General features: G+C 45.2%; 1 protein-coding gene across 1 annotated transcript in view; it reads right to left on the bottom strand.

Moving 5' to 3' along the window:
• LOC133133789 (inositol-tetrakisphosphate 1-kinase-like) overlaps positions 1-27,517 on the bottom strand; it is a 53,370-nt gene that overhangs the window by 16,958 nt on the left and 8,895 nt on the right. The window contains exons 4-5 of the mRNA XM_061250009.1: positions 11,368-11,493; positions 3,522-3,639 (exon numbers count right to left, since the gene is read on the bottom strand). Coding sequence (XP_061105993.1) covers positions 3,522-3,639; positions 11,368-11,493 — 244 coding nt within the window. The remainder of the gene's footprint in view (positions 1-3,521; positions 3,640-11,367; positions 11,494-27,517) is intronic.

A 27,517-nucleotide genomic window follows, 5' to 3' on the forward strand; every position in this document is an offset into this window, starting at 1 on the left:
TTCCCACATTGTTGCGTCTCTGCGGCTCTTCAGAGTACCTCTGTTCTTTTCACAGTACCGTCTGCAGCCATCGCAGTCTGGTCTGTTTCCTCATCGCTCAATCTCTCCTGCCTTCACTGTCCCGTTGCAGAAACCTTCATCATTCCCGTTGCCTTGGCAGCAGTCTCAGGATTCCGTGGGCAGGGGCCAATAAAGAGGAGGAAGTGGCCATTTCTGCCTATGGGTCCTGAGGCGATGCGTTTTAAAATGGCCGACCTTCCTTTATAGCAAAATACAGCTTCGGCAGTTGAACTAAAACCTTGCGGCAATGTGGATTTTATCCGTTCAGAGAATTGTGCATCTTGGAGTAAATTGACAGTCACGGTTTCCTTCGCGCAGGTATGACTGTTGAGTTCTCAATGGGAGTTCAAACGGGAATAGGCAAAAAATGGTTAATTATTCTTCAAGGGCAGCAAAATTCTCCATGAGGATCAAACACAACCTCCTTCAGGCATGTTTTAAATTGACTAAAACAGAAGTTCATAATCTGAGCAAGCAGAGGGAAAATAATAATAAATAACAGAAAAACTGCTGAAGCCAGCACTCTCTCCTTCCATCATGTCTCCTTTTCTCTGCTGCCAATGACTAAGAAGCAGGGGTGAGTGATAAATGTGAATTGCTCAGACAGAGCTGCAGCTTTGAGATTTCATTACATAACTGACCGTGCCTGTTTTGAGAAGAAAAAAAAAAAAGTACATTTTCCAAGCCCTATTTTAAGGTACTTATGTCAGGCTGCAACATGTCTCAGAAATCCTTCTGGCTAAACATTAGAAAAAAATATATAGATAAATACCAAGAAATCTCCAGAAAGTCAACCACTGATTTTCTTCAATGATAATGAACGCTGGATGATCCTGGCTTGTATCCACATTACTGCTCTGCACAACATCCTCTGTTTCTGTGCAATACGAAACAGATGACCTTTCATAAGTGGGGGCTTTGGGAAAAGCATGCTGTTGATGTCAGTTTGTGTTCTGTTGTTCCAAGTCTGGAGGGAATGATGTTGACCATTTTGAAATATCAGGTCTGTCCCTGAACCCAGACGGAAGGACACTGCCAAGGTGCTTTGCATTTGAGCTTTCAAAAATCAAGGCAATAAACAAATACTCAAACATTATTTTGGAGAAAGGCAGAGGAAAGTTCAGTAGGGTTTGAGAAAACAGTGATGGCTGCTGGATATCTCATTTGGTTAAGGCAGGACACTGTGGGGCATGGATGAGCCTCACAGCCTCGGATGGAATCCAATTAATTCCAGTGCGACTGGCCGGTAGCTCCATAGGGAAAAGCAAATATCGATTGTGTTGCCCAGGGTATTAGAGGGTTCAGTCACTTAGGGATCCACGTGCACTGTGACCCCCACTGGTTGAAGGGGTGCCCGTAGACTGCATGCAGAATCCGCAGAAGAAAGTTCGTCCTCCATCTGTGCTCTGTGTGAACATAGCTGTAGCCTGTGGCGTGAACAGCTAATTCAACTTCATGTGGTATCACTATTTTCAGGGCATTTTTTAAATGACACAAGCTTGCCATACATATCTAAAAAGTAAATTGTTAAAGGTGCCTATACGAGTAACGTGTTTGATGAACTAGATCCATTTGAATTCATCCCGTTGAATGTGGACATAAATGCATTAATTTACTAGCTAAATAACAGAAACAAAAGTGATACTCGTTGACTGCAGCATTAGCCACATCCTAAAAAAGCCTTTGATTGACCAGTGCTCCCTCCAGCACCCTCTGCGGCTGTGGCTAATAGTTATAGCTCTGGTTCCCAGGCGAAAGGGCCATCGAGAACACTCACTGTCTTGGTATTTTAAACAAATATCTCTCACAACCGCGGCTGTCACTCAACGTGAGCTCACCTCTGATTGCATCGCAGACGTGCAGTACGTGCGCTAGCGTGACGGCCCAGAACAGCACAAACAACCTCATTCAACGGTGGGGCTGCGGGCGAACACAGAGCAGTAGCCCTCGCTGATCGACTCGACGGGCTGATCGCTGATCTACTCGACGGGCTGATCGCTGATCTACTCGATGGGCTGATCGCTGATCTACTCGACGGGCTGATCGCTGATCTATTCGACGGGCTGATCGCTGATCTACTCGACGGGCTGATCGCTGATCTACTCGACGGGCTGATCGCTGATCTACTCGACGGGCTGATCGCTGATCTACTCGACGGACTGATCGCTGATCGACTCGACGGGCTGATCGCTGATCTACTTGATGGGCTGTACACTCTGAATGGGAGTTAAGCTTCAGGGGAACGTCCCCCAAAAACGTCCTCTGTGTCGGAGCGGCCCCACGGCTGAGGACCCCGCCCACATCCGTCCGTGACACGGCACACAAAATAACTGCCCCACTCCGCACTTTACCCCACGTTTCCGCCTTAAAGCCCGTAAGCCTCCCGCGTCCGCAGCGAAAAGCCTCCGGCCTTCGGGACCCCCGAGGAACAAAGGGCGCCAAAAAAAAAAAAAAAAAACGAAAACGAAAGCCCAGCAGTCTTACCGGGACAAAAGGGTGTTGGGCGTGAGGCAGGAAGCCAGCTTTCATCGGCGATATCCTGCGGCCTGCTCTCTGAGAGAAGACCTTGACCGACTGACTCACTGACATGGCCCGCAGCTCACCGCTATCGCCGTCAACAGCAAGGGCAGAGAAATAGCCCCCAGCTCCAGCGCCAGGCCGCGTCCTGCCCACAGAATCGTTGAGTCAACTTCCACCTTCGGTCAGAAGTAGGAAACTAACGCGTCCTCACACGGTGCCAAATATAATGACTGCTTTTCCTGCTTTTCAAAAAGTAGCCATTTTGGACAAAAGGATGAAAATAATGTAAGTTACTATGCCTCACAGAATGTTTTTCAAGATCCCAGTGTATCCCTTTGTCTCTTTGGGACAGGAATCACAGGAGACTTATGCAAAAAAATGTATGTAACCTCTAAATATCATCAAATGTGGAACATAGCATTTGAAGAAACACAAGCAATGACTGTTACAGTGGGGCCACTGGAAGTCTGGACAGTGTACAGACAGACAACTGCTTTCACAAGCAGGTCTCCATTATAATGAACAACTCTCCTCTATCACTCAGTCAGAAACTGTGTTTCACAATCACGTGCGGTGGAGTAAAACTGAAACCACTGTCACCTGCAGAACTCCATCTAAGATTTGCACCAGGATGAGAAGAGAGGACATGAGAGGCTGTTACAACAGAAAATCAGTAAACCTCATCAAATACCTCAAATTTAACAGGTCAGCATCTTTCTGGAAGCTGTGTTGACTCTCAGTCACTGTCCATATAAGGAGATAGTCTCTCTCGCTCCCCATTGACTTGCTGTGTACCTGTGAAACCTGGTCTCCCTTCATGCCAGACATTACTATGCAGTGTGCACACTGCGAGACAAACGATTGGCTGAATGCCAGTCAATCCATCGTCGATCTCATCAAATCATTGGCTATGGTGTGGTTGGGGCGGGGCCAGTCCATACCTTGCATGCGGTCCTCTATCCTGTGGATCAGCTGGTAGGACTTGCAGCGGTCCAACAGGGTCCTGATGGCAGGGAGCGGGTCCAGCACAATGGTCTCAGGGTGAGACTCAATGTAGTCCTGCAACAACACAAAAACCAAAGCTAAAAAACCCAATTAACATCTACACCACATAAGGACACACCAGTCATTCCACGTTTACTTTCTCCAACAAATGAGACGGAGCAGCTGTTAGTGGATGTGGGTGTGCTACGAAAAGGAAAGAGGGGGCTGCAGATAAGAAGCAAAAAAGAAACCAACAGGGATGGGGACTATATAGTTACCAAGCTTCATTAAACATCGAAAGCCATGCCATTTCTACAGAGTTTAATCTGCGTTCCACTAAATATCCAAAGGAGTCTTGGCCTTAACTAAAACCAAAACATTTAACAGTACTGAGGGACACAAGGCTGAGCAATGCATTCCAGAGTAAATCTGTTTTTTTTGGGGTATTTTATTCTCTTGCCATTTTGTGATGAGGTTATTCACTCTGTGCACATAATCCAGTAAGCTCCGTGCGTGCGAGCCAACATTTAAAAGCATTTGCGGAGCACGAGGATTCGGTTGGTTATACTGGAATGGTTGCAGCGCTTTGCGCCAGCGACGTTCCTGGGAGACGCAACGGGGGAAAGTCGTGCCGTTTACAGAGGACAGTGTGTACAGACGACAGGGCTGCCGAATGGATCCGCCAGTCACGTGACGGGGGCCGTGAACCCTGGTGACCCCAGAACGCCCACTCTGCCCCGCCCCACCGCTGCACGAGGATGCTGCCCGTGCCTCCCCCCCCCCACCCCCACCCCCACCCCCCCCTTTCCCCTTCGTGCCGGACCGCACTGCTTGCTACCGTCACGAGCACTTGCCGGCCCGTTGTCGTGACGTCACTCCAGCAGAGCGTCCGCCTGTTCGTCTGGCGTGAGGTGTGCCGTTTTATATAACCGCTCTGTTTCTTTCCCTCCCTGTTTCTTTCCCTCCCTCTGTTTCTCTCTCTCCCTCTCCCTCTCTCCCCCTCCCTCCATCACACACACAAACACGGACACGATTGGCCATGCAAACGAACATAACGACACACACACACTCAGCAGCGAGAGCACGCTCTCACCGATAATGAAGTGCAGCTCTGCGCCCGGTCAGATACGCACACCCCTACACTCACTCCCTCCCTCCCTCCCTCTCGCTTTCGGCAGCCGTCAGCACACAGCCCTCCCCTGCGGACGCCGGCCTAGCCTTACGTAAGACAAACGTGCTCCTGTCAGGGAAACAATAAACTCATCTCGCAGCGCTGGGTTTGCCATTCTGCTTAATGCCTTCAGGGCCTTTCTCAGTCGAGCGACTGGGAGGGTCCCCCATCCCTGTCTCCGGGTTTTCAATGTGTACAGCGTGTTCAAAGAGCAGGGGGTTTTATATGCATTTGCACCTTCTCGATCAAGGACCAAAGTAGGTCAGGGGGATGATACACACATATATGCCCATATATGCCCGTCCCTGGGCGATTATATTTAAAAACATAACACCCGTTTCTACTTATACACCACTGATAATAGTGCTCTGCCTTCCCACAGTCTTCTTCTGTGTCTGTATATTCATGCGTACTCTTTCAGTGCCCTTACAGTTAATATGCTTAAGAGCTCCGACAAAATCAAACCAAAACTACATATTGTTCACAACACAATAACAAGAAAACATGACCGTACTGTATCTGCAGTTGCTATTATTTTTTAAAAGCAAATTAAGATATCATCTTTGGATATTTATTTCATTGAATACACATCATTATCCTACTGCAAGTGAATTTTCTTCACTTACTAGAAGTTATGCTGCCAGATTCCACAGCCTACAATTGGATAGACCACTACAATAGACCATCCATCCATCCATCCATTATCTTAACCCGCTTATCCTGAACAGGGTCGCAGGGGGGCTGGAGCCTATCCCAGCATACATTGGGCGAAAGGCAGGAATACACCCTGGACAGGTCACCAGTCCATCGCAGGGCACACACACCATTCACTCACACACTCATACCAACGGGCAATTTAGACTCTCCAATCAGCCTAACCTGCATGTCTTTGGACTGTGGGAGGAAACCGGAGTACCCGGAAGAAACCCACGCAGACACGGGGAGAACATGCAAACTCCGCACAGAGAGGCCCCGGCCGACGGGGATTCGAACCCAGGACCTCCTTGCTGTGAGGCGGCAGTGCTACCCACTGCACCATCCGTGCCGCCTACAATAGACCAAACATACCAAAATGAAAATGAAAATAAACAATGAACAAATACCAATAAATAACTAGCTCTATAGATCCACGAATGTCATCATTTAGTATATCTTAGAAGTGGTAGGTTTATATGGAATTGAAATTACATAAAAAAAATATATAATCAAAGTAATATGTATTTCAATATTAACATCGAGTCTGATATGGGAGGTCTTAGTCGAGAAGCTGTATCTGATTAGACATTTCGTGGAATTGCAGCCTCTTCTTTTACGACAGTGACATAAAGCTGAAGTGCCTGCAAAACCCAGCTGTTGTTTTCAGTTTCTAATGTCTCACAGCAGAATGTGGAAAAACCCCAGCGAGAGCGGCACTGCTGTTTTAAGAAACCTGAAGAAAAGATTTCCATCTAATAGAAGGGGTAGAGAGATAAACGTAGTGGCTTTAGTCAGATCTGATCGGATGCCCAGAAGCAGTGGGGAGGTTCGGAGAAAGGACAGCAATCGCCTGCTATCAACACGAATCACAGCAGAGGCAGCGAATGAAGACGGTGTAATTTCCTTTTCTCCCCTCGATCTGCTTTTGTTACATATGATTAGCAGCCTTACACTGAAAGAGAGACAGGAATGTATGCTCCAAAGAAAAACGCCACGGCCCTACATTACAATAGAGCGCTTACCCACAGCGGCTAACAATGAGAGAAAACGTGAGCGACAGAGCCAGACCTGGTTAAAAAAAAAAACATTCCTACTCCAGCCAATGCAACGTCAGCAAAGCATTAAATGCAAGCTGACTTAAACCAATGTAATGCACCATGATAAGAATACACCATTGACACGGTACACAAGGAACTCCCTCGATGGACTCCTTTGTCTTAATCCGACCGAGCCTGTTTGGATGAGGCTGCTGCACCTGCTGCTGTATTCCAAAGGACCTGCTTACTGTAAGTAGCACAACAAACAGACTTAACAATGCAGCTGTGAAGGTAATCTGATCAGCTGCTTAATCAGCTGATTAGTAAGCACCACTGTTATGGTGACTAAACGTCACTGCTATGGAAACAGTCCAGCTAAATGCTATTATAAAACAGTATAAACCAAAACAGTATTAACCCTGTCCAAAACTATACTGTAAAAAACTACAACTACCCAATATGCAACTTTCAATAAACTAGCAAAACAATTTAACAACACTGGAAAACAGTTGCTTATTCACCAGGCAGCAAAAACGATGAACATGACCATTTTCCATTTTGCTTTTTCAAGTGGTATTTAAAAAAAGAATACCAGCACAGAGTACTGCCTGCCATCTTTTGTCAAATAAGTTAATTGGTATGGTTTTCAAACATAATTTGACAGAAAATGTTTTAATGTTTAAATTATCAACTTAAACAATGGTTCAGGCAGTTAATCTGGAAATGGTTTGACAGTAATAGACAGAGAACATTAGGCAGAAGTAGGAATTTGAGTTGATACCCAAGAAACAATTATTCACTAGAGTGTACTTCTACTCAAAGGCCAAAGGTGTATTAGCTTATCACATTTAGCCTTTGAGGCACCAACTAAATTATTTGGCAATATCACTGGCACATAATATTGGCTGAGCTCCAATGAATGCACTGAAAATTATTAAACCCTGGAGATGAACAATTTGGCATTAGCAGACCTGTCCCAGCACTGTGAGTATGATAACAGAAGGACTCTTGGATCCATCCAGAAACTGAAGGTGGATTGGGTTAAGCTGCCCTCAATGCAGCAGTGGAAAATGCCACCTCACAGGAAAGGCCAGGAAAGCTGCGCTTCCTATTCTCATATCCAAGTGCTTTGTGCTGATTCACTGTGACAATCTGAGCAGAGTACAATATGACTCTCGCTTCTCATTGTTCTGCTCTGCACATATCCTTATTCAAACCACAACCTGCCCTCACGCGTGCATGTAAAATGCCAGCATCTTGCAGACAGCACACCCATAGTGAGTGGGAGAGTATAGCATATTCATGTGCATACAAGGCATTAAACAAGGCATCCGCATTTCTGACCACACTTTAATATGACCTAAGAATAATATGATGTATTATGTTTCAAATGTTAAGTTACAAATGGTAGCTTGTGCTACTAGTTATCCTACCGAATCCTCAGTGGCTTGTCCTTGCTGTAAAGTGATAGTGGCAGAATCTGTGTGGTGTTTCCAGCTGGTGTAAATGGGGGGAAAGGGCAGGTACAGCATTGATATTAAAAGGTGCACCAAATCCAGGACTCACAGGAGTACCTTCTCACTTCAATTTCAGAGATTTAATTTCTGAATACATGTACCTCACACTGACCTGGGCTTGCATTTCAAAAAAGCCAGCGCAAGCACATGCAGCTAGATTTTGGTTGTTATTAGCAACTGTGTCAAGAGCAAAAATAGACACACAGATACTTTGCAGTTGAAATAGGCGATTCAAGTAAAGAAACTATCCGCAATGCAGAATTATTATTATGGAACAGAGGCAGAACAGTACACATTGCAGAACTAAAATGCAATGTATTTAGAACATGTTGTCAAGTGTGGTGTACCGTACGCCTGCTTACAGCAGTGATTTTCATTCCTGGTCCTGGAGAGCTGCAGGGTGTGCTGGTTTTTGTTTTTGCCTTAATAGCAGCAACAAATTCAGGACCCAAGAAACCAGGTGAAGCGAGTTAACTGTGTAATCAACACTTTCATTGATTAATTAAGTGCTGAGTAACAAAGAAAGCCAGCACACCCTGCGGCTCTCCAGGACCATGAACATGCACCTACGGGCTAGAGGATGGAACAGAGGTGGTTTACTCCACTGGGAAAGCGGTCAGATTTACAGAACGGTTTGCATCACAGCTTATCATAAATCACCTGTAGCTGTTTTTTCACTAACAGGATCCAATATAACAATGAATATAAATATGAAGATGTGTAAATAAAGACCATGAACCAATTATTACTTTATTTAGTCTTGTTTGATGCTGCACTTGATGCTTGAATTATTAAAACGTAGGATTTGCTGTCTGAATCAGTATTGTGATGTACAATATCTTCAGCACGGATTTAGGTATTGGACAGAACAAATCTGGCATTGGGCTCAATGACTCGACATTTTCGATGGTGACATTTCGTCCAAAATTTCTGATTCGAAATGGCGAAGTGCGATAAGTACAGTACGCCACAACAGTGCCAATTTCCCTTGCACGGGCACAGACACAGACGCACACATACGCCCACGCACACACAGAACAAACACAGAAGTACATTTCATGCTCGTACTGTGCAGCTCCTGCACCGGGAAGCTGTAGGGTGATGTAACAGACATGAAATTACCGCACCGCAACCACATCCTCTGATAAAAAACGTTAAGGAAATTCATCTCAGACGGGCCTCGCAGATAATGATGAATACCTTGAGAAGCCATGAGAAACCGACAACTTCATAACATATAAACCACTTTAAATATGCCACAGAGCAGATGTGTAAAGCATCTTGGTAATCAATACTGACTCAAATAGCAGCAATACTACTGTGTGAGGCTTCAGCTGAGATGGAGAGGGATGGTGAGCCCTGTCCAAACACGGGTGTCAATCCAGAGTGCAACGCAGCGGAAGGGTGTTACACTCACCAGATATCTCAAGATAGAAAATGTTATGACATTTACTGAGTGATATTATTATTAAAGATATGGAATACCTTGTTAGTGGAGTCATCCTGTAAGTGAAGTCATCACATTCACTGATGATTATTACAAGCCATGATTGGCTGAATGGCCCCTTATTTTTTATATATTTTACACAGAATAGATTTAAGGAAGAATTTAGATGAGAGTCCCCCTAGTCTTTGAAACTAAAATACTATATTAATTTGCATTGCAGATAGAGAGCTGCAAAGCATGCTGACTGTGAAACGCACCCCATGGAAATGCTTAATTATCAGGACAAACCGTCTCATTCCAAACAACAATGACTTTCGAGTAGGAGGAGACTCGATTAACTGGAATGTCCGTTTTATTTTTCGTGACGCTGTGTTTCCATGTTCTCCCTGTCTGGTGTTGCCATGGACACCGCGGACACATCTGTATGAATAATTCAGAGGCAGCGGCATGGAGGTCGCCGCTTTCCGTCAAAAGAAACTCGAAAAAAAAAAAAAAAAAAAAAAATCACACGCCTATTGCTTTATACAAGTGTCGCTATGTAGGAGAGGAGGCGAGGGAGTTTCATTCTCCCAGGGTTACCTGTAAGGCAATGTCTGGAACAAGCTAACTTCAAGAGAGGCTTTTCTTATGCCGGGTGTAATGATATCAAGGCAGCCGGGTCACAAAGGCTCCAACAGTAACAGAGGAAGCAAAGTCATGGCCTCAATCTTTTTTTAATGAACTGATCCGTGACTGCTCTAGGGCTGTGCGTACGGTACGTGCAACTAAATGTATAACACTCTCTCTGAGCCTGTATATGCATGTGTACCCCTTTCTATTACACTGTGAATGCCAGTGTGTTTTCATCTGTGAGTGCGTATCTCTAGTTTGCGGGTGTGTGAGTGTTTGTGTGTAATATGTTTGCGTGAGTGTTTGCGTCTATGTGTGTGGGCATGTACTTGCATCTATGCGAGTGTGCATGTACATTTTTCGATGAATAATGTGTCAGTCTGCATCGGCCTGTGTTTGTGTGTGTGGGCGCGCTCAAGTTTCGCTTTACTTTCCAACGTCACTTTTCACTGCATTCGTTCCAGTAGGTCCAGCATGACAATCTAATCGCACAACATTCTTTTTAAACAAAAGGAACAGATCCTGGCTGACAGGCCAGGTGTAAATATTTGGACTAATTGATGAATAATAACAGCTGTTAGACTGGAAATAAATTCAAGATGCCAGGCAGACCCATGCAAACGCACTGGAATGGTGGCACATGACAAATGAGGTGCCAACTGTACAAATCCCTAGGGAAACGCTTACCTAACCCTGGTGTAAAATCCAGCTATGACCAGCATGAAATACCAGCTACCAGCTGTTTCATTACATTAATGGTATTTGTAAGCCGTTTCAAAACCTAGCTTGAGCTGGTGAAACCATGTTGAGTATGGAGCTGGTCTAATTGGTCTACCAGCTGCTTCAAAACCTAGCTTGAGCTGCCCCTAGCATAGCGTCATATGTACAGATGCACTGTTGCACCACATATGGACAACACTGCTCTCAAGCCTGGTCATTCTCCATAATAAGCATTATAATAAGCCCATTTGGATCATGTGTTGAGTTCAGGAGTTCCTGAGTGCTTAAACCCCCCATATTAAAGTGGATAAAAGCCCAAGGCAGTGAGATCCACTTTATTTCTTCTCCAAGTTTGGGGCCAGTACTGCTACATGGCAGCCATCCAGTCCAGCTCCTCTGCAGATCAACACCTCACAGCCGAGTGCCACGTTCGCAACTCCATAAATATTTGTGTCAGACTGTCCTGGTTTGGCCGCGGTTCCCAGCGGGTGAGCAGATGTTGACTCAGATCCCACCCCGTCACTGGTTCAAACCCCCATCATCTCCTTTTCTTGGGATGGAACATACTGAATTGTGGGTAATGTAGTTTTCCCCACCCAAACTCACCTGCACACGTTGCACCAGCAGCAGGGACTGCGTGTCGTTCTGGTCGGCCTCCAGGATGAGGTCCGTCAGCTTGTGGATGATGACGTCCAGGGGCCCCTGCTCTTCCAGCGGCTGGCTGAGATCCAGCTAGGGAGAGGGGCAGAGAGGGGCAGCATAGCGGTCAGTCCCAACGGAGACCAAAACCCCAAAACCACAGCTCACTAAGATAACATTTAAGATATAATTTATTGAACCCTAATGTGTCCTCGGCATTTAACCCACCCTAGACACTTGGGCATAGTGGCAAATGGTGGTAGATTCTGCATTCAGCTGCACGGAACTACAACACAACATGAGTATTTCAACACGCGGGGGGAGTTAAGACCAGAGCCAGCAAACGCTACAACAGCAAGTTCAGTCTGATTCCATCAATAAGCTTCAGCCAGATGATCTGATGCCCTTTGATTTCACCTACAAAGGAGACACACTTTAGTGACCTACATGCCTCCTTCACATGGGTTTACTTTTACTAAAAAAATCCCGAGACCAAAGAGTGGTCAAGGGCATTAGTAAAGGGCATTAGTAGGAGTATAGCTAATCTGACATCTAGGAGGAGGAAACCGGAGTACCCAGAGAAAGCCCCTGTAAACATGGGGAGAACATGCAAACTCCAGAATTTCCTTCTTGTGAGTCAACAGTGCTAACCATAACCAGCACTTCACAAATCAACTCCAACTGGCAAAGCTACAAACGGAACGAGGGAAATGAGAGAAATATCAGAACAAATTACACTCGGTGGATTTCCGCACAACAAATAACAGGCCGTGATGTTTGCGGCAGGCAGATGGTGGATTATGAGGTCTGTCGGGCCGGTTGTTCGGGAGAGACAGGGAGGAAAGTGGGTCAGGATCGCTGTCTTCCAGGCTCTGTGGAGGACTGTGTCCCTGGCACAATGACTGCTGTTCTGCTGGGGACAGGGTGAGGGGCCACACAGCCACTGAGTCTCTATTGTGACCTGGTCTGAATGGGCCCACTGTCCCACAAAAACACAGGAAGGGTCTAAATACGGGTCCAACTGTCTCTCCCGCTCTCTCTGTGTCTATGAGTGTGTGCCTGTGCACCTCTCTCTCTCAGTAGGGGTACGAACATATGGGTTTGGGTAAGTGTGTGTATGTATGCGTGCGTGTGTGTGTGTGTGTGTGTATGTGAGAGAGCTAGCGAGCGAGAGAGAGAGACTGCTGCTGCAATTCCTGACTGAAATGGGCATGTCGATAATGAAGTGCTATTTCCAGATGACAAATGACAACAAACCGGGGGGAAGGATTCTCAGCAAAAATGTAGATTCAAGCATTCAGCTGCGCAGAACTACAGCACAACATGAGAGCATTTCAACATGCAGAGGAACACTCAATTTATCCCTGTGCTTTACTGTACATTCAATGCTCATTTACAATCTTATCAGCAGCAGTTAAGACCAGAGTTGACAAACGCTACAACAGAAAGTTCAGTCAGACTCCATCAATAAACTTCAGCGAGGAGACACACCTTAGTGACCTACACACCTCCTTCATGTGGGTTTACCTTTACTAACTAATCATGAGACCAAAGAGTAGCTCCAAGTTAAAGAATACAGAACATTTCTCTTACTGTTCCTCTGACAGAGAAAGCCAGATATTATAAGGACACAGTCATCCTGTCAGTGGCTTTGTCATTACCTGCAACAATGAGTAACTGATTAACCTGCCCAAGGCCTGCTCCTTCAGTTCAACTGCTCCACTGCAAACCAAAAAATTAAATAAAAAATACGTACCCCAAACGTGGGGCTACACCCTGATGGAGTAATACATCACTGTAGTACAGCCCAATGTCAATATTGTTTAAGGGGGCAAATCCTTTTCAGAGCCGTTTAAAAGATGACAGTTAATCTGATTAGTCTCTCTTCCTGTGTGTGCTTAGGTGCCGTAAAGATGAACCGTATCTGTGACTGTACACTTAGGCGGGGACCTTAATACGTGAGAATATGACGCAGGACCCAATCTGACAAGGCAGCAGCATGCGTGCACTCTCTCTCTCTCTCACACACACACACATTCCTGGTGGAGCCTCTCGGGAGCTCATTAGCTCACACACATAATTACATTCCAGCCTACTGTACGTCTCCCTGGCCTGCTCTCCCCATCAGAGAGGTGGGCTGCACGGTCTCGCCCTCTCGGCCTGTCCGGCCTACGCCTGAAGCTCGCTGCCTTTCTAACAATCCACCCCCTTTCACCCCCACAAGAACACGCAATCTTCCCAGCAAACACTTCAGAAAGGTGTTGATAATTACTCGAACAGAGCATTACTGGGGGATTAAACTGTCAAATAAAGGCCTATTTAAAGAATTCCACCATCCGTAATAGGCGCGATTGCCCTGTCTACACTATTCCACAGTGACCACAATTGGTATCCGTCATACTCGGTGATAAATGTGCAAGTTCTGTGGCATTACTCGGGTTTCGCATTGTGCAGGCACAGAGTCCTCCTGGAGCGATCACCCCTGACCAATCCAAACGCCCACGCGCTATAAACACGGGCTCCGTCACGCGCCCCTCCCACTCCACCTTCTTTCCACAGAACATAAGGGCTGCTGGCTGTTTATTAGAAACCTCTCTTCCGGCCAGGCTCTGGTCAGCCTCACGCGACTGTGAGCAGGGTACACAACGGAACACACAAAGACACGTACACAGGGCTCTGAGAATCGCAGGCTCCAAATCTGCCTGCTTATTATTGATGAACCGAACATCCAAACAGGAAGTTAAATAAAAACGAGAACCGGGAATAATACTGTAGCAGCTCTCTAGTGCTCAGAGACTCAGTAAAGACACGCGTGAAGCCTTCAGCTTTATGCAAGGTGTATTAAAAATGCAACATATTCCACAAGAATAAGGAGGAAGTTGGTCTTGTCCCACCAGGAGATATGAGAATGTCTATGGTAGACATCCAAGTGTGAAGCCCAGTGGTTACTTGGTCATATCTCGGATTTGGAAATTTAGAAGCTGAAGGAACATCCCTCAGCCCCATCGTGCTGTTTCAGGCCACTGACCCGAACTCCTCCCGGCACTGACCCCAGCTCCTTCTGGTACTGACCCCAGCTCCTCCTGGTACAGACCCCAGCTCCTTCTGGTAAACGATGTGGGTTCACCCTCTGGCCAAGCAACATTACAGATACCTCAGGATGCAGCTGGTGACAAACTAAAAGGGAATACAGGTCTAACCAAGGCCACGTCGCTTTGATCTGCTGCTGACACCAAACAGAGGGCCTGCCTCCAGCACATTAGGAGACACTTCAGGCAGATATGGAAGCGTAAGTGAATGCCATCCCCTCCTCCCTTCCTCCTTTCACTGCGACTCTATCTGCATGATTATATCTGAGTGTCGAAGCGCTGCAGTGCTCCGCTCCAGCACTCAAATACAATAAACACTGAACCGCTGATGATGTACAGCGCTGAATGCATAATTAGCCAACGCTGTCTCACCAGATTGCATACACCCCCCACCCCCACCCTTTTCTGGCCTTCCTCTGTTTTTAGATCTAACACAGCCCCATAGCATCTGTTCTAGCAAAATCGCGACAAGTACACTGCAGTCTTGATGAACACAAGTCCGCGCTGTTTGACTAAGGTATTGGGAGACCAGTGGAGGAACACAGGGGCAAACTGGACCAAAAGGACAAGCTCCAGTGTTTGCATGAAAACCCTCCAGGGCTTTCGCGTCCAGCCCAGCCGCCTGCCGTTGGATTTTCACACAGAATCAGGTTACAGCCAATGGTTTCTTGAACAGAGGTGCTCCAAAGGTGCTCTACAAACCTCCACAATGCTGACAATGGGCAAAGACAGCAGCCTAGGAGTCAACTGTGGAGGTCTGAGTGGACAAAGTAAGATCCTATACAGGGTTTAACATTTCACATCTTTCACACTTGCTCAATTCATCATCAATTATGCATTAAATTTTAGAATCGGATACTACAAACAATAAACACTGCCAACTATTTACGTAAACAGTGCCGACAGATACTGACAGTGATGACAGTGACTGCACGGCTGATTGCCGGAGGCACACAAACTGCAATATCAACAAGGGTGCTTTGCCATTACAACGTTTGCGAAACTGACTGGGAACAGTGCATCTAGTCGTTTTATTTCACATCCAGTTATGTTACTGATGCAATTTATATTACTGGGACAGCGCACAGTGCACAACAAACATTATAGCAGTTTCCACATTCATACTAATGTATTGAACTGCATTCTTTCTGTAGGCTCTTGGCAGGTTAAAAAACTACTACTAGTTAATGTTACCATGCACTAGCATGCTAGCTAGCTAAACATCTAGCAAAATATTCCTTTTTTTATTCAAGGACACTATTAAACATGATGAGGACAGCCCAGTTAATGGTGTGAGTCAATAAAGACAGTGTCAAATGTTAACTTGCTTTACTTGCGTCAGCCAAGTGCGCAAGCATTGCCATATTAATGGGACGTCCAGTATTCTCTAATTGAATTGTGTGGAGATGTATATATCCTGGTCGATGTGCGCAACAAGGCATATACAGCTAGCTGGAGTTGAAGCAGTGCATACCAGAACTCCATACAAAAAATATTCATATGGAGATCATTTGTGCAGGCCCTACTTCAAATCGAATGCCCAGTATGCTTGTCACGAAAGAGGAAGTTGCCGTTTTTGAGAGATGCTCCCACAATGCTACACACGAGCGGATCGCAATCACAGCAACAAAGGAGCAGCATGGAAGTCCACGTGACGTAACCTCAGGACCGCGGCTCTTCAGCTCAGAAAGGGTACCAAATATAGGATCACAGACTGACCCTCCGACCCACAGCGTCGTGGGACAAGGGGGCCGATGCCGGCCTCCTTCTTCACAGGGCCCTGATTCGCCCCGAGAGAGAGGCCACGGCTACAGCCGCGGGGAGGGGACAGAAATGAACAACCTTGGTACACGGACTTCGCCTCAATTGGAGCGTGTCGAGAGGAACAAGCCGATGTGGGGCTCGCGCATGTTTCGCAAGCACTCTGAAGACTTCCTGTGTGTGAAGTAGCTCATCTCAAGGAGAAAGAAAAGGCTAATTCAGTTTGCAGGCTCAACAATGTGACTTGTCCATACAGCTGCTTCACTCCCGAGTATTTCCTGTATCACTTGAATGAGTGTGTAAAAGCGATTTACTAGTCGCTTTTATTAGGATGACGCGCTTCAAGCGCTAAATCAATTGTCGGATGATTCGTGGTTATAACAAAAATATTTATTGTAGCTTGAAGATGAAATGGATTTATGGTACCTTGAGTTCAGATGGTCCGGGCAACATGGAGGTGCAAATAGTTGTATGATGATCCTATTCCAAAACGTAGCGCTTGCCGTAGTCAAAAAACCTTTTAGCTGCATGTCTTGCTAACTAGCCTGATCAACAAGGGAACGAGACTGCTTTTAATTAGTTGTAGCAGTTCAGGTGCTGCAGTCACCTGTCTGAGAGGGCGGGTCCCAATGCACTTTTGCACCTCCAAATTGCTCCGCAATACACAAAGAAATCCATCCATCCATCCATCCATTATCTGAACCCGTTTATCCTGAACAGGGTCGCAGGGGGGCTGGAGCCTATCCCAGCATACATTGGGCGAAAGGCAGGAATACACCCTGGACAGGTCGCCAGTCCATCGCAGGGCACACACACCATTCACTCACACACTCATACCTATGGGCAATTTAAGACTCTCCAATCGGCCTAACCTGCATGTCTTTGGACTGTGGGAGGAAACCGGAGTACCCGGAGGAAACCCACGCAGACACGGGGAGAACATGCAAACTCCACACAGAGAGGCCCCGGCCGACGGGGATTCGAACCCAGGACCTCCTTGCTGTGAGGCGGCAGTGCTACCCACTGCACCATCCGTGCCGCCTCAAAGAAATCCAGAAAATCAAAAATATTATTAAATTAAATAATGATGAATGCAAACCCTAAATTACATATTTCATCCTCATATTTCATTACTATAAAAAATAACAATAACCATAACCCATTCTGGCTCCAACAGAGTGTCCCCTTCATTCATGTTCTCCCTGCTGCAAAACGTGAACGTGGACACCTATTGAAATGATTTATTGATGAGGAGCTAAAAAGCGCTTGGGAGTGGATATACCCCAGGTCCTGCTGGGGACGGCCTGGAGCGGCTCCACTTGGCAGGTGAAGGCAATGCATTAACACAGGAAGCTTCGGCTATATCAGCAAAGCCTACCACGTTGGGATAATTAGCAGCTAATTTAACCAGCTTCGGGCCACGAAATCCCCCAGGATCTTCCTGACGGTAATTATTCCATGGCCGCCCCCCTTTGCAGCCTGCACGTTGCTCATCTCTGGTCATTGCTGATGATGCAGAGAGGAGGCAGGGACTGTCTGTCTGTCCACATCATGGCTCTTCACAGCAGCACCGGACCACGCACTACGCTTGGCTTGCGCAGCTGTGTGGAATGTGAAATGCTTATAACAATCTGCCTTGGCACGCCAGAACCACCGCAATCTTTAATGTGTTGACCCCCCCCCCCCCCCCCCATCTCTCTACATTTCCCATTATGCCGTTATGTCTTTATGACCTTTATACAGGAAGGCCAAAACTGATTCTCATTCAGATGAAAGATTTACTCTACCATTTCATCTACTAGAGTACACTATATCCGTGTTGTTAATTCTGTTCATACCGTTTAGTTCATGAGAAGCTTAAATCCATTGCACTGCACACACAACCCATCAGTTCAACTCAAACGGTCTTTGTGCCCTGGCATACTGTATCTCACCGTTGTGTAGATGATGTATGTTAATAGAGCGTCATTTGCAACCCACTGGAGGATCCAATAACCCTGCCGGAATAGCACAAATGGGTTCTTTTGTAATCAATTGTCTTTTTATTGATTCTTCTTGACCACTCCTTGTGCAAACAAGCAACACACAAGCACATCAGTCATTGACCCTCATCCATTCAGAGTTATAAAGCACTCTGTCCATTTATACATGCAGCAGAGACAAAGACACAATAAAAAAGCCCTGAACAAAGTGCACTCATGAACATTGAGAAGAAAGCAGAGACTGGGAGATATTAGTGGATAGGTGCCAGTCTATGGCAGGGAGAATTTATAACCCAACATTTTTACTTCTGTGATATCTATATGTTTCTCTGTGGATTCAATTATATAAAAAGTGTATTTGTATTCATAATCATGTACCACCCATTGAAAGAAACTACCATAGGCAACAGTGCCACAGGTAAGGGAGTACATTGGTTGTTGAGAGACAGCAGTAGTTGTGCCACATCCATCTATATTAATTAATCTGGGTAAAATGCATCACAATCATTTGACAGTCAACATCCATACAAACATAGCAAAATGGATTGATATACAGTATATGTATAGATTAGATTTTACCTTTTTATGTAGCCTAGCTCTTATTAATCTACAGTAGTATGACCTTGGGCCTTAGGAGCTAAACTGACAAGTGAAAGTTTGATTTGTTAAGTTATGTTAGGTTTTCACTCATATCATATCCACTGCATAATGGTGCAGTCAACTTAAACTGTTCACTATGACAGAACAGTGAACCAAGAACAGTCAAGGCTCTCAACAATTCTCTGGAGCAGGGACTACTTTACTTATCTCAACAAAAACAGTCGATATTATGTTTCCTCTTATTTTATTATGTTACCTTCAATATTATAAGACCTTCTATCTCAATACTCAAAACTGCAATTGTACACTTACTTACTCTTGACCTAAAAAAAATAAAAAAAATCTACTTTGCCCATGAATGTGCAGTCTGAATTTGTGCTAGAATGTAAAATGGAGATTTCAGGATTAGCCAATAGGGCCAGTCAAATATTGGTTATCGAGAAAGGCTAAATTGGGCACCCAGGCATTGTGTGCAAGCAATGTAGCCCTGGACAGCAGCTCCAGAGTGTGTAGAAGTTGTGTTGCATGTGATGAAGTTGTGACACAGTGACAGAGCACTGTGGTTCATTATAGGAATATTTGTAGTTATACACGATTTCTAGGGACTCATAACGAATGTTGGGGGAAGACATAGCCTACCTGCCATCCCAGTATATTTAACTGGATAATAAAAGCAAACCCAAGTATTAATAAATGTGTTATTTGCGCAAGCACCTCCATTGACTTTGCGCTGCATGAGATCACATGTTGAACAACCTCTAAGCCTGGGTCTTTGACGTGCTGTTTAGGGAAAGATTAGAGTAACAACAGTTCATCTTCAAACACAAACATTCACTAACCTCCGGTGAAATCCCATTCCACACATACAGTGGTTTAGGCTCTCATTCCAGGACTTAGATATTTCTTTTATCATAATCTAGGCAAAGGCTTTTTGGTCCAGAGATTTTACAGCAGTTGTTGGTTTCCAGACAGAGGTTTGGCTTCGAGAACTTGTCGGGAAGTTGTGCTATCATTACCGTGGCAGTAATAAATCACCAGAAACCAAAGCACACTTTTCATGAAATCAAAATGTGCAGCTTTTCCATCAACTCGGAGTATACTTCACCGGGCAGCTTTAAAATAAATCACTACAGACCGCCATGCTAAAATAAATACCATTTGACCTCTTCTACAGTCCCAGGGGTAAATATTTCTCATTAAAAAGAATACATAAAAAGTAATCCCGACTCTCAGGCAGAAATTGTCTGTGCGAGATCACAATGCTGGGCAAGTGTGTCTGAAGGTACTAGAATGCTTTTGAAGTACGCTGTGGCGCTTGGTTACCCCAAATTCACACACAAAACCTGCCTTGGTGCTTCTACTGTGTCACTGTGTCTCCAATTAGTCCAAAATGCCAATCAAATTCGAGTGGCAGGTGGCTGCCAACTTCAACTACTTTTATTTACAGCATTTTACTGGTATTTTAAATTTATCATAAAATTATGCTTGTTTCTGTAAAGCTCTTTGTACCTTCTGTTGGGAAAAGTGCTTTATAAACAAAGATCTATCTATCTATCTATCTATCCATCTTCTATCTACCTGTTCATTGTTGAGAGAATGTTTACTTCAGCTAGACATTTCTGCAAAGAATGATCAACTATGCCGCACATTTCATTTTTCCACTGTGACAAAGCAACTGAAAACCTAAAAAAGAAACCAGCTCTTCTGTCAGACAAATGGAGCGGGGACTGAGCATTGGCTATTCTCAGAAAAGAGAAAGCCTGCGGCTAATGGTGACAGGACTTACTTTCCTAGTTAAGAGACAGAGGTTAAACAATGAGGAAATAACTAATGAAAGAAATGCTTGTTAAAAAGGGACCCGAGAACCAAAACATCAACCTCAACTCACCTGTCTAAGCTCTCAAAGCTATTTATACAGACAGAGGCCTCTTGATAGGGGCTCCATTCGGGGAGGCTTGTTCTCCGACATGTAAATGTCAAATAAGGAAGAACGCCAGAGGCTTACGACCAAGCAAATGGGTATCAAGGTCACACCAAACCGTGATCTAGATGGACTATGTCCTTGATAAAGAAGCGTTCCTTGCAGCCCCTGTCAGAAGAGGCCTTGGGGTTGAGTTGTGTTAAACCTCTCGGCAGCACACGACTCGGATCTCTGCAGAGCGGTCTCTATCTCAATGTCAAAGAAACAGCCAGCAAGGCTGGGACACGCCATCAGTCCAACCACATGATAATATCAAGGGCTTCCTGCAGGGAGATCTGCTCTATGTATCCTCCCTGTAGCTTTGCTTTCCCAAGCAGACATCTACAGAACTATCATCAGACTCATGCATCTATAGTAAATCCATGTAAATAGAAAATTCCTCTAATTCTCTAAACTCAGATACCCAGTCTTGCACCCCAAAGGAGGCTCTCTACTACAAATGGGCTACTCACCAAGATAAACCCCTGATGAGAACAGACACATACACAGCCCACACTAGATATAAAGTTCAGACCGCTTTCAGACCAAGCCTCAGTGATGATTCAGGGGGAATAATTCACTCAACGAGGGTCGGGCTGTACCTGCGATCACAGAGGGTGAATGCCAAAACAAACACAGAGGCTTAGAGAAAGCAGCTGAAGGACAAAAGGTGAAATGGAGAAAATAAATGCGGCTCTTCTCCTTTTTCACCAAAAAAGTATGGGCCATTTCCTCCCCACCCGTCCCACAGAAAAGTTCCAGGAAGACACTATAAATTCTCACGTCAAGGTTTAACACACACCGTTTACCGAGAGCATCTGCAAGGCGTCTCATGACCGGCAGAGTCCCCCATTCATCAACCGCACCACAAAAAACCTCATATTCAGCAACTTGTGTCGCTAGTCCTTCAAAGTGACTAGTGAGTTTTCAAGGACAGCACAATGTGATTAAAAAGATATCCTCTGCTCTAATGCGAAAACTTCATTTTTATTTCATCACCTTCTGCATTAAAAATAATATACTGTATTCCAAAGATAAAATGATAAAATAGATCAGAAAACATATATAGGTTTAGAGCATGCCACGCCTGAAATGACATCACAATTAATTTCCCTGCTTCATTAATTATTCACAAGAATTCTGTCATCAATTATGCATGTGGAAAACCAGTACAAAACTCTCTGTAGGCTTTGTTGAGTGAAGCCAATGGTATGTCCACATAGAACAGACTCAAGCTACACAATCTATCAGCGTTTGGTCATTTGTATTACTAGTCACATTCAACCTTCAAAGTCACGATTGCGAATCGGAATTTCAGCCACAGTTGGTCGCTGAAGGAGGTAAACTAAGGTCGTTCCATTTAGTACTTCCATGCAGCATATGTTCTTAACTTGCTCAACAGATGTTGATTACCCTCACCCACATCTGCAGCAAACTGCACTGCGGGCTTGAAAGGGCGAAGGCACCACAGAGACAAGTTAACTCTAATCGCAGAAGAATAAAGAATGCCTTAAACTTCACGCTTATCTCTCTCTGAAGGCTCAATAAAGCCATAATCTGTTAGTGGGTAACAGCTGGGAATTGAGCACAAGAAGCAAGTGCAGACTCCTTTCGAAAGCACACAAAAGGGTTGTGATTGGTTCCTGGAAATCAAGGAAACGAACGATGATGGGCGCTTTGCTCTGGTTTCCCATTACGAGTTAGCTACGACTTCTCATCTATGCTTGTCGAGCAAACTGTACATTGTCATCACTCTGTAATCTAAACCCTGATAAATGGGCTACAAGATCATTTTCCACACAAGGCAGAGAGAAAACAGCTCAGCAGTGATGAAGCAGAGGGAACAGTGTTGAGAATTATGAAAAAGAGCAGACAGAGAGCGGGAGACACAGAGTGAAGGATAAGGGTAAGGGGAGAGATGCAATTTCCAAACAAAGATTTACTGTGGAAAGGCTATTAATAAACAGATGGGCTTCAGAATGCATTATTGTGAGTTCTGCTCTTCTCTTGGCCTCTCACAATCTGAGAGACATTTTATTTTATTCCCAGACCACAATGAAAAATGAAACCGAAAACGGCTAACAGCTCCCATTTGAGAAAAGTTGACAAAATGAGTGCCCTGCCAGCAGAGGTTGTGAACCATACTATTCCTGTCCAATACAAAGATTATTATCTACAAACACTCAGCAAACAGACCATAAATAAGCAAGCAAAAAGACAAAGTTCATGATTAGGAATTAAAATTCACTCAGTGAGCACTTTATTATGTATTACGTGTACAGGTGTTCCTAATAAAGCGCTCGGTGAGGGTAGCTGCGTACACACCGTTACATAATGCCCTGTTGTAAAATCTTAACTGTACACAGAGCATACACATTCACAGATAAGGCTGTTAAATTATTTACAAGTGATTTACAGCCTTACGACAGAACGGTCATTTAAACCACTGGGTGGCCAAAACAGTTTCACATGCAGTCTCCTCGAAGTGCAACTGCTTCACACTCCACAGGGCCAAACACCACTTTTCCTCTCATAACCTTTCAAACATAAGTTCCCCTGCACTTCACCTCTTCTGTCCGCAGTTAGCAGCACGCTATTCCGCTCCACTGAGCTGCCAGGAGGCAGGGCGAGCAGGAGTCCACACTCCTGACGTATTTTTTCATTTAATTCAGATGGGGTGGGGGGGGGGTAAAGCAGAGATGTCTACAGACAGATATGGGGAGAAGGTACAGAAAATGCCATAGCTAGGAATTACACTCCAAGCCATTTGGAGGATTCTTATATGGGCTAAGGGTTGGTGGTTCTGTGGACTGCATCACAGTCTTTCCTGTCTGAGTGTACCGTGTGAGTGCCAGAGCCCTCTTGGAACTGTTCTCCAGGGGTTTATCATTTGGGCTCATCTGGGAGAGAGTTGGGGGCGGGGGAATGAAGGCTGTAAGCAAAGGCCTCCCCAGGTGAAGCTTGTTTGGGAGCGAAGACCAGTAACGTAGCTCACCTTGAACCAGGCCCAGCCTCTGCCCACAGCACAGCAGGCCCAGACAATGGAGCCCCACATCTGGAAAGCAGAGCCAGGCTTACCACCCAAATTCGCTTCACAGCTCATGTTTCCACTTCTTAATATTTGGAGTTTGGAGTTAGAGGCTAGTCCTCCAATGGCAGTCTAGGACTGTACGCAGTTTCCTAAAAGAATGCATTAATTACTTGAATTACTTTTAGCTCTTGCCTCTAGGCATCTGTACACAGATCTACCATCTTCGTTTTCCCTGAATCACAGAACAAGGCTACTAGAAAACCAGAGAGACACAATGCACTGAATAACTGAGCCCAACACAACTGAAAAAGCAATACAATGACCACGTCATATACACAAACTTAATTGTTTTTTTTTTTTTTTGTTTAATTGAATTATGCATAGAGCGGGGATGACCTGCACATAACTTAGTTCAATATTATAAATAATGCCATTCGATTTTGCTCCTCTACTTTCCCTTCCTCTATTCATCACTTCCTGTCAATCATATCTTCCTCCCTTCATCTACCCCTCCCCCCAGCCCACCACCACCACAGCACTGCACCGGAATTATAACAGGAGACACAGCTTTACATGTGAACTTGCGTAACCAAGTAAGGACACAAAATGCCTCCCACTTCTTCTCTCACGCAGCCATGGCAGAGCAGCCAGACTGGCACCAGCGCACCTTTGTTAGCGCCGCCGCCAAACACGAAACTATGCACGTCTGCATTGTGGGCTCTTTAATTGAGGACGACAGCACCGCACGGCAAAAAATAGACCAGAAGCATCTTTGAACATGCGCGCAATGGAGCCCCTTGACCCAGAGGGGTAATCCTACTGTGACAGGGGTCAGCCGGGGGAAAATCCTTCCAAACCTGACGGGAGGACCACTGCAGATGGGGGCACTGCAAACCCACCCGCGGTAGGAAGCGTAGTCCAATATCTGCAGGGGACGGGGCCAACCGCATGAGAGCCGAAGCAAGCTGCGGGCGTCTCTTGGGGACCGACGTGTAGAATTAGAAACAATGCGTCTGCTTACTTTGGGACCATTCCCAGGACATCGTCCCATCTGGGTGTACTGGGGACACTAGTCACTCAAAGAGTAACAGAGCTTAAAGAGTAAATAAGAGTCCCTCCTTTTTACTTCCTTAAAAGAAGTGAACAACATGCTGAAAATCACTCAGACTGCAGTGAGAATGACGTTTTTCTGCACTGTCCTCAATGTAACCTGTAGGCATCACCCGCACACCCACCCAACATTCACAGACACAAGGGTACACAAGAAGGCCAACCCACACACACCCACTACACTAAAATCAAAGGATAAGTCCATAGACTGTAAAACATATGGACAGAAAATGTGATTGTGAGATCACTCATTTTTCCAGGGGCTTGCAAAAAGCGTTGTGAAGCTGTAGAAGTGTGCCGCCATGTTGTACTAATTTGAGCCAGAGACTAGACAGTAGGGAAAAGGGGGGACCTTATATGGTCATGAAGTCCAGGTCGGGTCCAGGACGACCACAGAGCACATCAGATACTGCTTTTCCCAGTGACATGCAGTGACTAGGCAGTGATGCAAACTGTCCCCAACTGGTGCACAAAATATAAAAATATTGTCCAAATGACAATAACATAAAAATCGGCACAGGGAGACATTAAACAAAGAAAAAAAAGACCTATCATGACTCCATGTTCTTGTGGAAAGAAATTATTGACTGGTGCTAGAGAGCATAACCAGGAACTGAGTTTCAAAAATGGTCTTGGTTCCCCTTGGATAATCCCAGAGCCCAATATAAAGACCCACATACATGTAATTAGTGAACATGTCACTGCATGAAACAGTCTCTGACACTTGAGAAAGGACTGAGACACCACCTTGCCACAGCCAAGCCGGCAAAGTCTCTTGTGAACCCACCACTTCCCTATACCCGAAGACGACCTCCCCCAGTATTAACTAACAGGAAGCACTGTAGATATCACTAAACAAGAGACCATTGCACAAGAGGCACTCTTGCCATGCAAACTGGTTGTAGGCGGAATAAAGATGCACCCACCCTCAGACGTCATTGTCATGAACGGTGGGCCAGGGGCACTTGGAACCAGCCATGGAACCAAGTGAGACAAGGCTGCCAAGAGTCTACTTTCACAAGAACAACATGGAGTCCAAGTAATTATAACCTCAACTGTAGACCCAGTAAGGACAGCCATCTATGAGGGGGCAGTAACAGTATGCTAAACCACAGATGCTTAAAGCAGAATAAGGGAGGGAATGGTCTCAGCTTAAACTCCACATGACCCCTCTTTAGACTCCAAATTTTCTGGCGATGAAGCGCCTAAGCTACGGACAGCGAGGGAACTGGAGAGGGAAACGCTGCAGTATTTCTTTCAGCGCGGGTCTGCTGTTTCTCGTGGAAGCCTCCGTGTCCACACAGTTTGACAGTCCACCGGAATGGATGGGGAGAGTGTCCGACTGGCCTGTTTTTGGCCTCCCCGTCCTCACGCTGTCCGGGTTGGGAAGCGATCCAGGCCCTCGTCTGCTTTTCTGGATCTACAGGCAATTCTTCTTCTGACTTCCTATGGCCTATGAACCTGGCTTTCAGAAAGGTGCAACAGTTTCTGTAAAAATCTAACGCAGATATAAATTCTAGGCCAACACCAGACCCTCCAGTAGACGGTGATTAAGCATGGAACTTAAACAAAACACGTCACAGTGCGCTACACATTCACCAGCTGTCCCTGTAAATCATTGGATCCCCATGCACCTTGATCCGTCCATTCGCACACAATAAACGTTTCCGGATTAGGACAAGTGTGATGACACTGTGCCTAGAGAAATGCCTGACCATATTGCATACAATTACAGTTATTCACAGTTCAAGGAACACAGGCCTTTTTAGCTGTATATCATCATAACTTCATTGCGAAATAAGAAGAAGTAGGCCTAGCTAGAGTTCAGACTAAATGACCCACAGTTACATCTCTAAAAACAGAAAGATGGATGAATGTTTTCAAGAGTTCCTTATGTGATGCAAAACAATATTAGCATTGCTGCAATACATGTGGGACAACTCTGATGTGGCAGCAATGCCAGTATTTAAACTGTGCTTGCAGTGCATAAAAACTGTAGCTTTTCCCTCCCTGTTTGGACAGAAGAATATACGTAAGTGTCCAGTGCTGAGATAACAATATGTTCTTTCTACAAAGTCTCATCCTCAAAAAGAGGAAAACGATGCAAACATAGGTTCAGCCTCAGGTTGATATGTTCTTCTGAGCAATGGGCTTTATGGATTTATTGAACATCTCATCACATGCCTTTCCAATAGTTCCAACAGACTTTCCAAAGGCCAGTGTCAACACTTTAGGGGTGAAGTCTTAGTCGAATCTTAGAGAAGATACTACATTAATAGACAGTGTTAATTTCTCACTTTCTTTCAGAAGACTGCAACACACTGTGGTTTCCCACATCAGCTTCTATGACTTTTGCAACACACAGTATTGCAATATACTGAACATGCAGTGTTCCCCTAAAGGCACCTGAATTTCAAGGGAAATGCGACTCTTCCGTGACTGAGACCACTGGCAAGAAGCAATAACCACCAAGATGTTAACAACAACAGAGTAAATTATGTCTGGAAAAAATGTGTAAGTACTTTTACTTGGATGGAAAAACCAACTGCACCTCTTTTAAATCCTTTATATGGGGAAGTGCATT

Source organism: Conger conger, chromosome 1 (genome assembly GCF_963514075.1).
Source record: "Conger conger chromosome 1, fConCon1.1, whole genome shotgun sequence".
Taxonomy (NCBI): domain Eukaryota; kingdom Metazoa; phylum Chordata; class Actinopteri; order Anguilliformes; family Congridae; genus Conger; species Conger conger.